Here is a 16733-nt window from a genome sequence, read left to right as displayed (position 1 = left end):
CCTCGGATCAGTGATTCTCCCTCAACAAAACTCCCCAAACAAACTGATCAGTGTCGATTTTCCGAGATCAAGTGACTGATCGGGAATAAATCCTCTTCATTGGAAAGCAAAGCTGGGATTGGTTTCTGTGCGCGCTGAGCGCGGACCCTCCATCTTGGCTGTAGCTCGCTGGAGGTGTCGGTACCGATCGGCGGCGCTCCTGAGTTTCAGCTGGTATAGAGGAGGAGAAGGATGAAGGGAGGGAGAGGGGAGGTCTTCTTCAAGAAGGGGGTCTCCTGGAATCCCCTACTACCCCCCCCCCCCCCACACACACTCCCCACAGCTCACCTCAGCAGCAATATCACAATTACAAAACGTCAAGAAGCACATATAGGATTAAGATGCTTTTTCCATTAATTTACAAAAAAAAAAAAAAAAGTATAAACATCCCTTTATTTACAAGATTTGACTTAATAAAATGAAATAGGCTACTAACAGTGTTGGGGGTAACGCATTACAAGTAACGCGAGTTACTAATCAGATTAAGTAACTAGTAAAGTAATGCATTACTTTCAAAAAAGTAACGCGAGTTACTTTGTTTTCCCATTTATTGACTAACAAGTCTCCTGTCCCCATATTGGGAGAAATCAGAAGTACAGAGGCGTTGTGTGAACATGATGTTACACTAGTTCTAGACTAAATGTGAATGTGCCTTAATTCATCTCACTCGCAAAAAAACAACAACAAAAAAACAGATTTAGTATTCATCAAAATGAATTAAAACAGTGAAATGCAAACTCAGAGTATGACGCAAACCTGCAATAATTAAATATGTTAAATAACACAAATGTATCTAATCTCATTTTATTAACCGATGTCTTTGCTGCTGACCTTTGATGATCCAGTTCAACCATACTAATAACACTTTTTGGTGTGAAAGGGCTTTTACATTTGCTATAAATATAAATTTTTACATGAAAAACAAACAATCAAGCCCTAGTCATATTTAAAAAGTAACGCAAAAGTAACGTAACGCATTACTTTCCATAAAAAGTAACTAAGTAACGCAATTAGTTACTTTTTTAGGGAGTAACGCAATATTGTAATGCATTACTTTTAAAAGTATTTTTCCTCAACACTGGCTACTAAATACTTGCAGTTTGAATAGCCTACATGTGAGTAAAATTTTATTTAAAAAAATAAAAATAAATACACATTTCCACGCATCTAATGCATACGTTGTGCTAACTTTCTTAAAAAGGTTGATATAGGTGAGCTTGGCAGTCAAGGGTCTCATTACAATATACGGATCAACAAAATGATATATTTTATTACAAATTCAGCAGTCATTTATAAATTTTGGCTACACATTTGCTGATATATTTTTGATCAATTCACTAGGCTACTATATAAAATCTAACAAATTACCAGATTTTAAATTTGCCAGACACACAAATGACTGGATGTGGCTTTTTAAGCACTGATTATCAACATCCTTAAATGTTTCCTGAACCCACTCATGTGTAATTAATGCATAATTTACGTGCGAATACAATGAAATTACTGCGTAATATTCATCATTATCATCACCATCTTATTTTGGTCATCACAGACACCTTTTCACACATTTTTTTATAAATAAACAGAATTACCAACAACAACAAAAAAAGGTGAAGGCCGAAGCCTTTGCATCATGCCTATACATATTTAACTGATGAACGTCATTTTTTCGCTAGATTTGATACTACAAGATTAACAAAAGTTAAATAAGACATTTCCCAAAATGTACATAGGCTACATAATTACAAAAATACACATTTTAACTATTACTTGAATATTTTAAATAATACATAGCCTACACACATTATTCATATTGAGTCATATAATTATGTATCACCTTGTTTTTATACATTTTTTTACATTTGCAAAGTTAAATACATCATTTTAATTCCTTATCAAAATTATTCCATAGATGTACCCCTTTGACAGATATACTCTTACATTTTTAAACACATTCCTCTTAGTTTATACTGCCTTTCTCTTATTTCAAACAGCCTCTTGCTACAAATTGGAAGTGAATTATATATTATACACTGCATCAATGTTTCAACATTGACCCATCTGTTCAGTGACATGTTACAATGTATCATGACATGCTGTGAGAACTGAAACAATTGTGTCCTCTAGTGAAAGTGCTCAGGAATTACAGTGGAATTAAAATAGCGCCCTCTGTTATGAAAACCTAAGGAAGAGCACGACCTCGGGGCAGACGCTTCACAATCACACCGCGCTACTTTTAGTTGTTAATGGCACATTTCTAAAACAGGACTAAATCTGATGACCTGCGTTTGAGTAGCTTTATATAAATCTGCTACCTTTAGATGATTCGCCCCTCACATTCCTGAACATAACGTTGTTAACATTATGTATATTTATGCTATAAACTTTAGGAACCGTTCATGCAGCTAGTTGTTTAAATAGCAAAAAGTCGTGTGTGTGTGTATGGGATCAGTGAAATGAACGTGAGGTCTTGCTGCATCGGGGCACTTTCATTTCATTTTACCCCCCAAACATTACCCCTGCATCTCCATGGCAACTGCCAACAACAGTTTATAGTGGAGAAAGTAAAGTGTTGTCTGGGAGGCGCGTTCACAGCATGGGCAACACTAAAATCCTTCTGGACGCCGACAAGACAGCGTGGAAAATATGCGTTTAGCTTTAAGATGAGATTTACATACCTATAAACTTTTTAAAAGGTCAGATCATGGCTTTGAGTTACCGGTCAGTGAAGTCAAACATCAGGTCCAGAGGATCTCATCAGCCCTCTGCTCCAGTGGACAACATGAAGGAGATGCAGGTCTGCTTGATTTCAGTTAACACTTCATCTCTGACATTTATCACCTCACACGTGTTTGTGTGTGATCTCAATAATAAAAACATGCTCAGGATCAATTATGTTTGTCTTTCTTTCTGATCTTTTTGTTGTTATTTTAACATGTTTGTGAGTAAATGCACACTAGTTAGGGCTTCTAATACTTGTGGGATTTAAATTCGTGATTTTTAAGTGTTTAAATGCTGCTTAATGAAGTTTGAATGAGAAAAAAAAAAAAGTATGTTCATGTTGTTGTTTAAAATAGCAGTAATAGTGAAGTGATCATAACTCATAGACTACTAATAATGATGTCAGATTCGAACAAACTATCAAAACCCTGTTATGGCATTTGGAAGTATCGTTCAGATTCCAAATATATAATTTATTTATGCATTTATTTTTCCAAATGTTTTACAAAACACCAGATGACGGCAAAACTCGAATCGATTAGAATAGAATCTTTACTTGCTATTGTTACTGGTTTGGTGGAAAATGTACCGCTTAAGACACACATAATATAAGTACTGTGTGTAACGTACATGCAATATGATATTAACAAAATAATAGGCTGCATTGTAAAATATACAATACCGTCCTTCACAGTCATTCAGCAGAAATTAAGCTCTATATACCATGACATGCAATACAGTTTTGTTTTGCTTTGTTGCGATATATATATATATATATATATATATATATATATATTTGCTGTTTCTTTTATAGTTGGGTGGAATTCCCATTTATGTTTCGTATCAGCATGTATCAACATTTTCTCAGATATTTCACCTGAAATTGCAGGGGGGAAATACACAAGACAACTGACACATTACAGAACTGTAAAATTCATTTGGACCGCATATAGCTCTTATAATCTGGTTTTGGAAGAATTCATATTCATACTTTATATAACAAATGTGTGGATACACACTACTGCAAAAAAAAGCTAGAAGTTGAATTATCAGGAATGGCATTGTATGATGGTTACTAGCAGAGCTGTCACACTCTCGTGGCAATTTGTAACTATTTTATGTTTTGGCAAATTTGTTGGGAATTTGTATACAGTTTCATATTATCTGCTTACACCCCACTGATGACTACGTTTAGGGGTGGACCTTCAGGCTTAGACTTCGAGCCAAACCTGTTAATTAGAAGGGGATGTACTTTTGAACATAATTTGTAGCGTTCATATTGAATTCTCCAATTGTGACATTGCTGAGATCTCATTACTGTTTAGAGGAAGAGACAAGTATATATCCTTCGATGGTGGCCTGAAAAGAATTTATTCTGGCATCTAATGGTGTAGAAAATGAAGAAAACCAAGAACAGTCCAGTCAGCAATTTTTACATATTCAGGATCTGCAGACCCATATATCCCAATTAATGAATGCCTAAGCATCAGCCCCTATGGATTTTAGGATTGCAGCTATGGAAGTTTTATATGCAGCAAGCAAGTTCTCCTTATTAAATGACAAATGACCTTTGATTGCTTACAGCTGTGCAGTTAGAGGTATCTTAGAAACGATCGATTTGATGTAAATGTTCTTTACCTTGGTTCTTGTTTGTGCTGATGGAAAGCATTATTGGATTTTGCACAAAAGTTTTTCTTTTAGAGAGTGGCTGTTAATGAGACATATAGAGCCTGACTCAGTACTTGTACAAGTGGACTGAACTCTGCCTGTGTGTGCAAGTAAAAGTGTGTTTGATGGGGTTCATATGTATGTTGTCCACTTTGAAAGCCAGTTTGCAGATCCTCTGCATAATGCAGCAGGAAGATCTTGTTATGTAAGCCTGTTGTAATAAGAAGATCCTGTTAAAAAAATCAGTCAAAGCCACAGTGAAATATTAATGACCTAACTGCTTTTAAATGCAAACCTTCGGAATCATTTTTCTGGTATCCATGTGGGCATACAGTCATCTGTGATCATGAACAGATAGTACCGTACGAGTTTGATGGTTGTATGGTGTGGAAAGGCAGGCACTGGATTCAGAGAGTAATGAATAATAACAGACTTACTGTTCTCAGAAATCATTTGAATGCACATTGAGAGAGATTCAAGGGCTTTTTCTCTGTATCTAAAGTGATGTCTTGTATTACTGCACATTCAATGTATAATCAACCTTTAATGACTGTAAAGAAGATAGATCGGAAATTGATTACAATAGTTATGTCTGGTACCTCATGAATCATTATTAATATTACACATACATACGCTTAAGGATTTGTACAAAATATAAAGCATTGCATTTAGGCGCATTAGTCACCCCACATCATTTGTGTTATAAATATAAATCTAGCATTTCTTTTCTGTGCAATCAAACTTAAGGGCAAAAAACATAGACTGACATAGAGAACCAAGCCATATCTACCAACCAGAACATTATTGGCTTTGTTAATGTGCAGGGGGCATCCGGTTTTATTAGCCGGATCTGATTTTGTCAGGTCACAATGGTTATGCAAGAACGTCCGCATTGATTGCCAGCGTGCGCAGGTTTACCGTGAGACTGGTGCTAGATGATTGATTCACTTGAATTTTTCTTCAAATCTGAAAACTACATTAATAATTATAATAATATAACTGCAGATAACATAATATTAATGAAAAAAAATCCACTTAAGTGTACTCAAAGAGAGTACATATTCATAACTATGGGGTGTCAAACTCCACTCCTGGAGGGCCACAGCCCTGCATAGTTTATTTGCCTTTATTTAGTCTCAAAATGCACACCAGTAATGTTTTTTCTAAGGCACTTTTATAAAAATGACTTAAAAGTCGTAATTGAACTATGGCCTAATCCTGGTTTAGTCTAAACCCCGTCTGTGAAACCAGGCCTATGTTTTAATATTTTTTTAGCATGCTTAACTAAAAGCATGCTTATTTTAATGTCTTAACTGAATGATGTTACATTTAAAGTTAAATTTACATTTAAAGTTAATAGTTTAAATGTACTAAATTATAAAGTATATTTAAATACATGACATACAAGGGAAGTCGTGGCCTAATGGTTAGAGAGTCGGACTCGTAATCCAAAGGTTGCGGGTTCAAGTCTCGGGCCAGCAGGGATTGTAGGTGGGGGGAGTGAATGTCCAGCGCTCTCTCCACCCTGAGGTGCCCTTGAGCAAGGCACCGAACACCCAACTGCTCCCCGGGTGCCGCAGCATAAATGGCTGCCCACTGCTCCGGGTGTGTGTTCACTGCTGTGTGTGTGCACGTTGGATGGGTTAAGTGCAGAGTATGGGTCATCATACTTGGCAGTATGTCACTTCACTTACACATTTCAATAGAAATTAAAGTATATTTTAGGTTACTATAAATGTGTGTCAGTACATGTAAAACACTTTAATCATATTCCTAAGACGATAGAAGTAATTATACAATTAGAAATACAGATGTACTTAAGTCCTGCTTAAGCCATGGAAATTTGAGGGCTGACTATTTTTGACCTGGGCCTGTAAACAGCCACCTAACAACCAACAACACTTCCTAACAATGCATTAATCAACCACCCAGAACACCCTAGTAACGGCATAGAACCTTAGCATGTGGTTCACATAATTACGGTTGTCAAGATTCTAACCCAGTTTCTATCTGATTATAATACAGTTCATTTACTGTCATGAGCCTGTGGGTCAGTTCAACAAGCTGTGAATGGTCACTGGGGCATCCCATTATGTAGATGCTCCTTCACAATACGAATGAATAGCTGACTTGTATTGTCATTGTTTGACTGATGAATAAAGTGTTAGATTGTGAGGAAGTGTAAATATTTCCTCTCATCCTTCAGAGGGCCGGCGTTCTGTCTGTAACTGTAGACTTAACAACAATGGTCTATTTAGCCTCCTAGTTGATATCTGAGAAGCTACAAGACCTCTTCTGTTAACCACCCAGAGCACAGGTGGTTAGACAACACCAGAGAACTGCATAGAGAGCCAATGAAGGGGAAAACTATTTTAGAGCAAAATTTCAGGTGTTTGGCATACCACACAGCTCTATGATCTCATGCAGTATTTAATTAAATTGGAAATTATTTGAGCACTTGGCTGCACTTGTGGTAAAAATGCTACCCACTACACCCGACTTTCAAAACAAGGTAAGTTGAACCTTTGCTTTTCAGGTTTAAAGTGTCTGTCAGATATCACAACAGGGCAGAGCAGCATCCATAGTTAGTGCTACTTAGAATGTATTATTGTTTAACAGTTTTTTTTTCTTTCCCATTTATAAACACATAATTGATGATAACAAACCCAAAAACAAATTAATCTGAAGGCATAAAGCTTCTCAAGCTAAATGGAAAATGTTTGGAAAATGTGGAAGTGCATGTGTAGAGGATCCTCTAGTGTTCAAATGCAAGTAGCAAGTAGATTTTTTTAGGTATAGTTAATAATTGTTTTAACTTGTCTTCCATTGTGGCACTTCATGATCACAAAATTCCAGAGGCATTACATCCAGAATTCACAAACTCTCAAAAGAGGTGAAATGATTCCGATTATGTTGTATTTGCTTTGAAATCACTTGAACATGAGTAGCGTGCCGCTCTGTGTTGGCATGAAATGTCATATTTGTTAGGAGATTGATGGAAAATCTTCCTCCACTAAGGTTATCTTTTTATTTGTCTTGTGTGTTACGTTGCTAGGTGACGGCTGGCGTTCAGGCCTTATCATTTATTTACAGTTGTTTTGGCAGTCATGGTTGAGGAAACACTGATCTGTCATTCCCACGCTAAATGATCACTCCCATTAGCTACACAGGTCGATTGCTAATATGCTTCTGCTTGCCCAGGCTTGTTAGTCCCTGTTTGCTGTGGCATTTGACCCTACACTGGACTATAAATCTTCACACATTTCCCCTAATGTCATCCAGATGGCTTCACTTGACTTCAGAGTCTGTTACCTGTGTCAGACGTGTTTCTTTGGCAGTCATTTATCTCACAGTTTTGGCCAAAGCAACAGCACATTAATTGGGTAACACTTTACTTAAAACCTTTATTAATGCATTAATAATTAATGCATTAAAACTATTTTTATAATGCATTACATGTACCCTCATAAGCCCTGGGCCATAAGCATCAGAGCCTCTTGGCTAAAGACCTCTTTGCCTGAAGGACAGTCCACAGATCCGGCTTAGGCTTTGAGGCCCCCAACCGAGAGCCTCGCTTACCCACCGCAGGGGAGCACGGGCGGTGACACTCTCTTCTGGGCCTCCCTATATGAGGAGCCAGCACGCTGCAGGGGGTGCTCTCGCCCAGCAGGCCCTTTAGCTAGAGAGCGGCGAGGGAGAAACCGCTGGAATGTCGCCGCTTGCTTCCTGGCCTCCTGGTGCCTGTCGATGACGGCACCGACAGCGTCGCCATACAGGCCAGAAGAAGGAAGACAGGGTCAACCAGAGATGCCTCTCCGCCACCACCAGAGCTTCCATAGACCGCCCAATAGCACGGAGCACCAACGCCCTCGCCCGTGACGTCTCGCCCATCTATTGGACAGATTACACTTGTATTCAGAGCCGGTCATGCTGAAGGCGTTCCCCTAGCGTTTGTGGACGCAGCTCGAGTTCCTGAAGAGGAACTTTTATTTTGGATGCGATTAATCGTTTGACAGCACTAATTATAATGCATTATATGATCTCATGAATAATTGCAGTCTTTGAATCATTGTTTTGTTGCATTGTTGCTTGTATTGTTTCACTTTTGATGCCATGGACTATCAAAATATAATGATACCCTTGTGAGTGGGACCACTTTCTGAAATATAAAAGGCAGCTGTATACAGTATAAAAACCTGGTTTATACAATAAAAATAAAAATTATTATTAATATGAATTTGTGTGAATATTATAAGTATCGGTAAAAGTGAATATCTGTCAGTAGAATAAAATAATTGTGTTTAATCTCATGATTTATGACCACTCTTTAAAAAGCAAATATGTAACCCTGGACCACAAAACCAGTCACTAAGGTATATTTATAGCAATAGCCAAAAATACATTGTATGGGTCAAAATTATTTATTTTTCTTTTATGTCTGGTTTTGTGGTCCAGGGTCACATATAATGTTACATGTAGGCCTACATATGTAATGTTACGTATATGTAAATTATAACTTTTACATTTATTTGATTTAATATGATAATAAAAATAAATAAAAATTCTCTAAACTTGAGCTTTCTGTCACTGGCCATCATGCTGCCATTATACCAACACAAATAACACTGCAAAACCTCCATTTGTGTGAAATGCAAACACTGCAAAAACTGATATGACAAAAAGTGATGTGTTTTCACATATGAGAATACTGACGTAGGCATGATATTTGTTGCATGCTGCATCGGTCAAATAATTTGCAAGCAATTATGGCCGTATCATGCTGACATATCAGATAAGCAACAGCTGTCAATGCTTAATCTATGGACTTCATTATATGTATGGCTCCTAGACCTGAAATGCTGATTGTGTCCAATAAGTGAGACATCTAAAAGGTAGTATCGCGGGTTTGGAATTGATATTCAAAGCAAGCTCACCACTGCCGGGATAAAATGCATGAAAAATTCTGTGCTAAGCTGAGCTCTTATCTGCCACCTCTACAGCTGAAGAGTTGTGGTAGATGAGAACAGCATAGGGACAGTAAGATGTAAGGGAGATTCAATGGGCTGAATGCTGGTATCTCTTTTCTAGTAGTTATTTATCTGTCTCCTGGGCTCCTATCTCACCTGCAGTCTCTTAAACAATGTTGTAAATGAACAGCTTTGAAGGCATAAGAGGTGCTTTACTTAGACTTTACTTTGATCTTAATTATTGATATAGCCAAGGAGTGGACATAACTAAATATTCAACTACTATTTAGGAGTGTGCAATATTTTCTGGGATTTTGTTGATAATGATAATTAGACAATATTTTGCTTAGTGTGTTTATGTGCTGGTACCAGTTGTTGACAGCTGACTCCCGAAGCTTTTCATATTCTTCGTATTCTGTGTTGGTTAATTCAAAGCAGTGACTGAATCAAATTACTCCATAAAGGAGTAATATTTTCCCACTTAAACTGATTAACAGGTGCATTTTAGTATGCTTATCTCCTAAATCAGTACTGTCAAAATACTTGGTACTGATTCGATATGTATTGTGATTCTTAAAAATCAATGTTGTGATTCGATATTGCAATTTCTGTTAACTTTTTTTTAAACAGACCATGGGGAAGCGTTTAATCATGCAGACTGTATGATTAACAGGGGTCTCCAACCCTTCTTCTGGAGAGCTACCTTTCTGCAGAGTTCAGCTCCAAATCAAACACACCTAAACCAGCTAATTAACAAGGTGTTCAGGGTTACTTGATAATTACAGGCGGCTGTGTTCGAACAGGGTTTAAACTTAAGTCTGCAGGGTTAAAGATCCCTACTGTACACGATGTAGGCCTATAAAATGAGTCATATTTGCAAAAACTGTTTTTTCATTCTATTTTTTTTTTTTTTTTCCAGAAGCAATAATAGTATAGTGGTGCACTGAAGTTAATGTTTTACCTGTTGTCTCTTATCTAGAGGTTATGTGTCCGAAAATAGACACCGACAGCCATTTTTTAAAATTATTTATTATTTTTGGAAGCAAGGATTAAAATTCTGGAAATAAAAAAAAAATGGTTAGTTGAATCAATTATGTAAATCAATGTAATTGTCTTTGTTCAAATGACTACTTCATTCAGGAATGAAGCAAGCACTGTCTTTATGACTGACTTTCAATAACAGAGATATTGAAATTCTTTTAATAATTTGGCTGTGTCTATCTATCTGTCTGTCTGTCTGTGCTAGGATACGGTTAGTTGCTTTAAGCTGGTGAAATGAGTTACAGTATCTTGTTGTTTATAGGTTTCTGATTATTGAAATGTATTTGGTTTGATAGCAATGTTTTTTGTATAAATGAAATCTATATTGTATCAGAACAGAATAAATGCCCTGGAATGAAGATTGCATCAAATCCTCAGAAAGACCAAAAAACAAACATGTTTTTTTTGTGCATCTGTATCCGGCCCACAAAATGGCTCTTAGTTTATTGGCTCATTTTTGTGTTTTACAGTGTTACCTAGCACCCCAGCGAAGCAACTTTTACTGTCTCTCACTGCTTTGACGAGGGGCCCAGTCTGCTCTGCCCATTTAAGTCTTTGTTCAGTCCTCTTTCTTTTATTCTTTACAAAGACCCTAAAAGATTTCAGCTTTTACGGTCATGAGAAAAGTAGCGATACATCAAAGATACTGTGATTGTCAGTTGGATAGATGATTAGAGTAGTCCAGTCTGGACGACGATTTTCTCACTTCGAGATAATCTAATCAAAACTTTTACTTGATATTATTCTACACTTGGATGTATTTGCTTATGTGGGTTGGGACTGATACTCATTGTCTGCTTGGATGAAGATAAAGCTTGCTAGTCTGGCAGTTTTCATACATAAGATCTCATGGATAACATGCATGAAAAGAAGCCTGGAAGATATAAGCCTGAAGTGCAGTCATCAATAATCTCGAACAGTCAGATCACTGCTTTTAAAGTATGTATGACTCTGTATTCTAATGCTGATTTGTTTGCTTGCCTTTTCCTGAAGTGCTGTTTTTTTTCTTTATTTTTCTCATAATGCTCCAAACTATTTAGCAATGCTCTTGCTCAGATTTAAAAACAAAGTTGATAATTCAAAGACTTCTAAGCTGTGAAAGAGTCAGTTCATAGTTTATGTACATGAGGATACTGAGGTAACTTATTTTATTGATGTAATTATTAGGTGGGGTCCTTCCATTCATTCCTGTCTCATGAATAAATAAATAATAATGATAATATTTTAAAGGGTATATTAAAATAGTTTTACAAAAAAATCTTTTTTTTTTTTTCTAAAGGTTCTAAAAGATGACAAAGTTATTTTCAACAAATAATCACTGTCACCAATACAGCTGTCAATACTATATTTCCAAACATTTTAGTGATTTCTTTTTTGTTTGGTTATCATGGAAATATAAAGTGATAGGAAGTCATCTCTGCCAGTGATTAACTGTAGATCTCATTCATTTTATAATTGTTTGTTATGTTCTGATTTATTAGAGGAGGTATAACAGAATTCATTTTTTTTATTATTGTTTAATTATTTATTTATTGCTAGTTAATTTCTATAGTTGCAGGGTTATCAAATTTATATATCAAATCTTTATCAAATGTTCTAATATCTATTATAGAACATGTGATACATGTTTTACTAAGCATTAATAAACTTAGTTTGAAGGTGTTTGATTTTTCAACAATTCAAGAAGTTAAAAATTCTCCTGCAGTACTACAGTGTCCAGCTAAACCTATTCTATTTGATATTAATAGACCATGTATAAAAGCATGTCGAAACAAAATAATCAAATGTTGATGCTAAAGTGGGCACATCTTCTTATCACACAGCAAAAGCTGAAGGAAGAGCGTGAGGCCAAGAGAGCACAGCTGGACAGCAGACATGACTATATCCTCAGCATTGTGTCCTCTTGTGTGGGCCTGGAGAAAGCTGAAGTGGAAGATGCGATACTGGAGGGCACACAGGTTAACAATATTCCATATACACACTTCTAACAGTCTTTATTTGGATTTGGAGAACATTGGAGAATTGTTAATATTGTTATTTAACAATATTATGACTGATGTTTCAGATCGAGCGGATAGAGCAGTTCTTTGCTGCCAATGGCCTTCCTCACCTCATTTTATACTACCAGGACACAGAGCCTGTGGACACAGGTTAGTAAAGCCTGGGAATCATATTGTGAATCATAAAAAATAAATACATAAATGCTGTAATTATCTGAATGTAATTCTCAATATTCTCGATGATGATTCTCACAACTATTACACTGCACCCAAACAATACATGCGATGAGATCAATTTGTCTTTGTCTCTTTGGCAGCCGTATCCTCCTCAGTGATTCGCAGTAAGAAAGCCAAGGTCTTTGTGACGGAAGGCACAGATGTGGCCCTCAATGGCATTTGTGTATTTTTCACCCGCGAAAACACCTCCAGGCCTATCACATCAGAGAATATCCACAGGGTAAATTAAATCAAGAGAAATGTGTGAAAAGCAGCCCCTAATGTTTTTCCAGGAAAATCTCACCGTCTGTTAACCATGTCAATAACAAGATCTCTATTTGATTTTTTTCCTGTAAATATTTCTTGCCCTGGTGATATCTTTTATTTGATGGTAGATGTTTGGTTTCCTGTTTTAAAACTCTTTTAAAGCAAACTCTTTTCAGCAGACCAAGCTAAAATAATGCAGTTTGGTGCAATTGCTGATATTTATGTGGCCAAAGAGTGTGTGATTTTGATAGCTTGTAATGTAAATCAGTTATATTTTTATAACAGTACACCAGACTGCATCCAAAAAAAAATTAAAAAACCACACAAATATGAGTTGTGAGTCTATATCTCCTAATACAGGGCCAGATTTACTAAACAATTAACATTAGAGCGCAATTCCATAAAAGCACCAATGGGAGAGGAACAGTCTGTGGGTGATTCAGAGACACAGATTCAGCCAGATCATTTCCATAATGACCAGTGCAATCTACCAAGAGCAACGCAAATTACCGCTGCTTTAAGACATGCTTTTTTGGGGCCGTTAAATAATGATGCAAATACCAGTCATTTGACGAGCACAAATGTTAATAAATTGCGTTGCCTGATTCATTTTAATATTTTCCTCCCATAAATTTTGCGTCTGAAACGGAAACTCCTACAAATGCATAGGCTATTCAGTAAGGTCAGGCGCAAAAAAAAACTGTGCTAGTTCTTCACTTAGTAAATCCTGACAGTACTGTTTTAACGCAAAAAGACTGTTTGCGCTGGTGCAAGCTGTTAGTAAATCTGGCCCACCATGTCTTAGTTTTTTTTACTGACCATTTGCTGTGTGTGAGATCTTGTGCTTCGGTTAAAACAAACTGAAAACAACAACAGAAGTGTCTTGTGTATGTTTTCATCCTGTCCCCTTTGTTTGCTCTCTCATAGGATGTGAACTTTAACATGTTGGACACCACGGGTGTTGGTCTGCTGAAGAGTGTGGAGCAGCTGCTGTCAGAGATCTTCATCCCCACTCTGAGGAAGATGAACCACGGCTGGGGAGAGCTAGCAAGCCCGCAGGCTCAGGCTGTCAAGCAAGACTTTATTAGCTCTCTGGACAGCTTTGTCTCCGTGTTAGCTGGGGCACAGGAGAGCCTGCAGGAAAAGGTCTCACAAATACAAACACAAACTACTACAGTAACATAAACACACTAAAGGATGCACACACTCACACACTCCATTCTAGTGATATATTGATCCATAGCCTCTCAAAAATGAATTGGAAGGTAGATTTGGTCAGGCAGATGTAATATTGGAAATTTAAAGCTAGTTTTCTAATTTCTTTCAAGGTTTCAGCCGTCAAGGTCCTTTTTCTGGATTTATGAGATCTTGGATTGTGTTGGGGAGGGGGTTGACAATTTTTAAAGAAATTTGGGGGTTTTAGTTTCCCAAAAAAAAAAAGTTTCAGTGTCATCCAAGATGCTAAAATATCTCTGACTCAAAGTAACATCTCTCAAAACTGTTTGATATTTCAGGTGAACCTCAAAGAGTGTGAAACGTTTGACTTGAAGACATTGAAAGGTCCTTCAGATTACACTGCTGTGGCCAATAGCACCGAAGCTCTGGAGAAGATTGAAGCCTGCATGAAAACTTGGATCAAACAGATCGAACAGGTTTCAAATTGTTACTTTGTGGTGTAGAATCTATTATATGAGATGGTGTGCTTGTGAATAATGTTAGACTTTTCTCAAAATTTTAACTTCTTTGTGATGTCTTTTATACAGTATGTTGTATTAAAATTTTAACCACCCTGTCTTGTGCTCTGAAGGTCCTTGCAGAGAGTGACCAGCTAAGGAAAGAGGCAGATGACCTGGGCCCCCGTGCAGAGCTTGATCACTGGAAGAAACGCATGTCCCGTTTCAACTACCTGCTGGACCAGTTGAAGAGCCCTGAGGTCAAAGCTGTGCTGGGGGTTCTAATTATAGCCAAGTCCAAACTGATTAAGGTTAGTTGATGATTTATATATCATTATTAGCTGTTGAGTGAATGAGACAAAAGCTGGGGCATTTATCTTGCCACATAAATGTGAATGTACATTTGTTTTATAATTGAATTTTCTTGAAACGATGAGGTAAATATTCCTTCCTTTTTCACAATGACTTTTTAATTTCAGTCAAGTAATGTCCTTGATCGAGCTTGTTTTACCAGCCGGTTTGAGTCTAATTTTCAGCCCCTAAATTATTTGTCTCCCCAGGTTTGGCGAGAACTAGACATCAGAATCACTGATGCTGCAAATGAGTCCAAAGACAATGTGAAGTACCTGTACACCCTTGAGAAGTTCTGTGACCCACTGTACAACAGCAACCCTGTAAGGCTTATTCTGCAGTTACTATATTTGTGCCATTTAAAAATAGGAAATAAAATCATACTGCTCAGCATCTTGTGTGGATAATATAGAATGTTAGTGTACTTGACAATATTAATGTAGTTGGTCTTGGTAGACTAGATTTGCTATGCACATTGCCGTTGCCAAGCAATTATGGAATTTCAACTGCCAATAGATACAAACACACATTCCTGTGAGCTTGTACGATATGCTGCTGCTGAATGAATAAGCAAACATAAGCCGCTTTTCCACTATCAGGCCAGTGCGAGCCAGTGCTTTCAATGGGCTGGGCAGGGCTAATAGCCTCAGACCTGTAGCACAGAGCCCAAAATCATGCTGTGTTTCCACCGTCAGCCCAGAAGCTCTGCTGCGCATCACTAAATTCTGCCCTTTACACGCCTCTTTGGAACAACGTCATTCAACCCCATCATTTCACCAACAAAAAGAAGTTACCAAAAAAAAAAATCACTGGAACTAGCACAGTCACAAAACTAACATGATAAAAGCGGACATTTGTTTGTATGTTTTATTGTTTACAATAAATAAGCAAAAGCACCGAAGTTTTACTAGTTTTACAATAATAAGTGATACATTGATCATACTGAATTAATTTGTCAGGATTGACAATTAGTCACACAGAAATAAAGTGGTATTTACCTTTATTTCACAAAAGAAAGAGGACATTTATTCAGTCACGTCTGTTTCTGTTTATTTGTAGTCACAGTAACTTATACATCACAGTTAGAAAGAATTATTATTTCTATAATTTTCCATCAAAAATTTGACATGAGTAGCAGAGGGAGCTCCCGAACAAAAACTATGATTATGATATATTTTATGACATATGTGGAGCTAAATATGAACATCAGACAGTCAAAAACCCTGTGCGTTGGCTCAGAGGAAGCCCCGATGAGGCACGATTAAGCCCTGGAAGTGACAGTGGAAATGCGACTGGCCCTGGCACGCACTAGCACACCTGCTTTTGGCCCGACAGTGGAAACGTAACCATAAATGCCTTAGCAGGTCTAGACAGGTGGATCTGGGGGAGGTGGAGGGTTTCAGAGGGTTTCAGCGTGCTGCATGATGAGCTATATATATTCTGATCGACCACAACAATAAAACCACGGACAGGTGAAGTGAATAACATGGATTATATCATTATAGTGGGGTGGGATATACTGGGTAGCAAGTGAACAGTCAGTTGCTGAATTTTATGTGAGGAAAACTAGGCAAGTAAAAAGATCTGAGTGATTTTGACAAGGGCTAAATAGTTATGGATTGACGACTGGCTCAGAGCATCTTCAAAATGGCAAGACTTGTTGATGGTTCCCAGTATTCAGTGGTTAGTAGCTACCAAAATTGGTACAAGAAAGGACTGTTATAATATCACAGAAAAAATGGACGTATATAATGCTACATAGTCTATAGTAGTGTTATAACTAGTTTATA

The 16733-nt window shown here is 37.1% G+C and overlaps 1 protein-coding gene across 1 annotated transcript in view; it reads left to right on the top strand.

Moving 5' to 3' along the window:
- Nucleotides 1-2743: 2743 nt before the first annotated feature.
- Nucleotides 2744-16733, top strand: part of dnah5 (dynein, axonemal, heavy chain 5) — a gene marked incomplete at both ends in the record, with an annotated part of 139794 nt that continues 125804 nt past the window's right edge. The window contains 8 exons of the mRNA XM_079429461.1: nt 2744-2836; nt 12260-12394; nt 12502-12586; nt 12754-12893; nt 13847-14065; nt 14434-14571; nt 14727-14903; nt 15153-15266. Coding sequence (XP_079285587.1) covers nt 2744-2836; nt 12260-12394; nt 12502-12586; nt 12754-12893; nt 13847-14065; nt 14434-14571; nt 14727-14903; nt 15153-15266 — 1101 coding nt within the window. The remainder of the gene's footprint in view (nt 2837-12259; nt 12395-12501; nt 12587-12753; nt 12894-13846; nt 14066-14433; nt 14572-14726; nt 14904-15152; nt 15267-16733) is intronic.

The sequence above is a fragment of the Barbus barbus genome (genome assembly GCF_936440315.1).
Source record: "Barbus barbus genome assembly, chromosome: 12".
NCBI classification, from domain to species: Eukaryota; Metazoa; Chordata; class Actinopteri; order Cypriniformes; family Cyprinidae; genus Barbus; species Barbus barbus.
The sequence above is the reverse complement of the archived record's forward strand: the minus strand, read 5'-3'. Positions and strand labels throughout refer to the sequence as shown.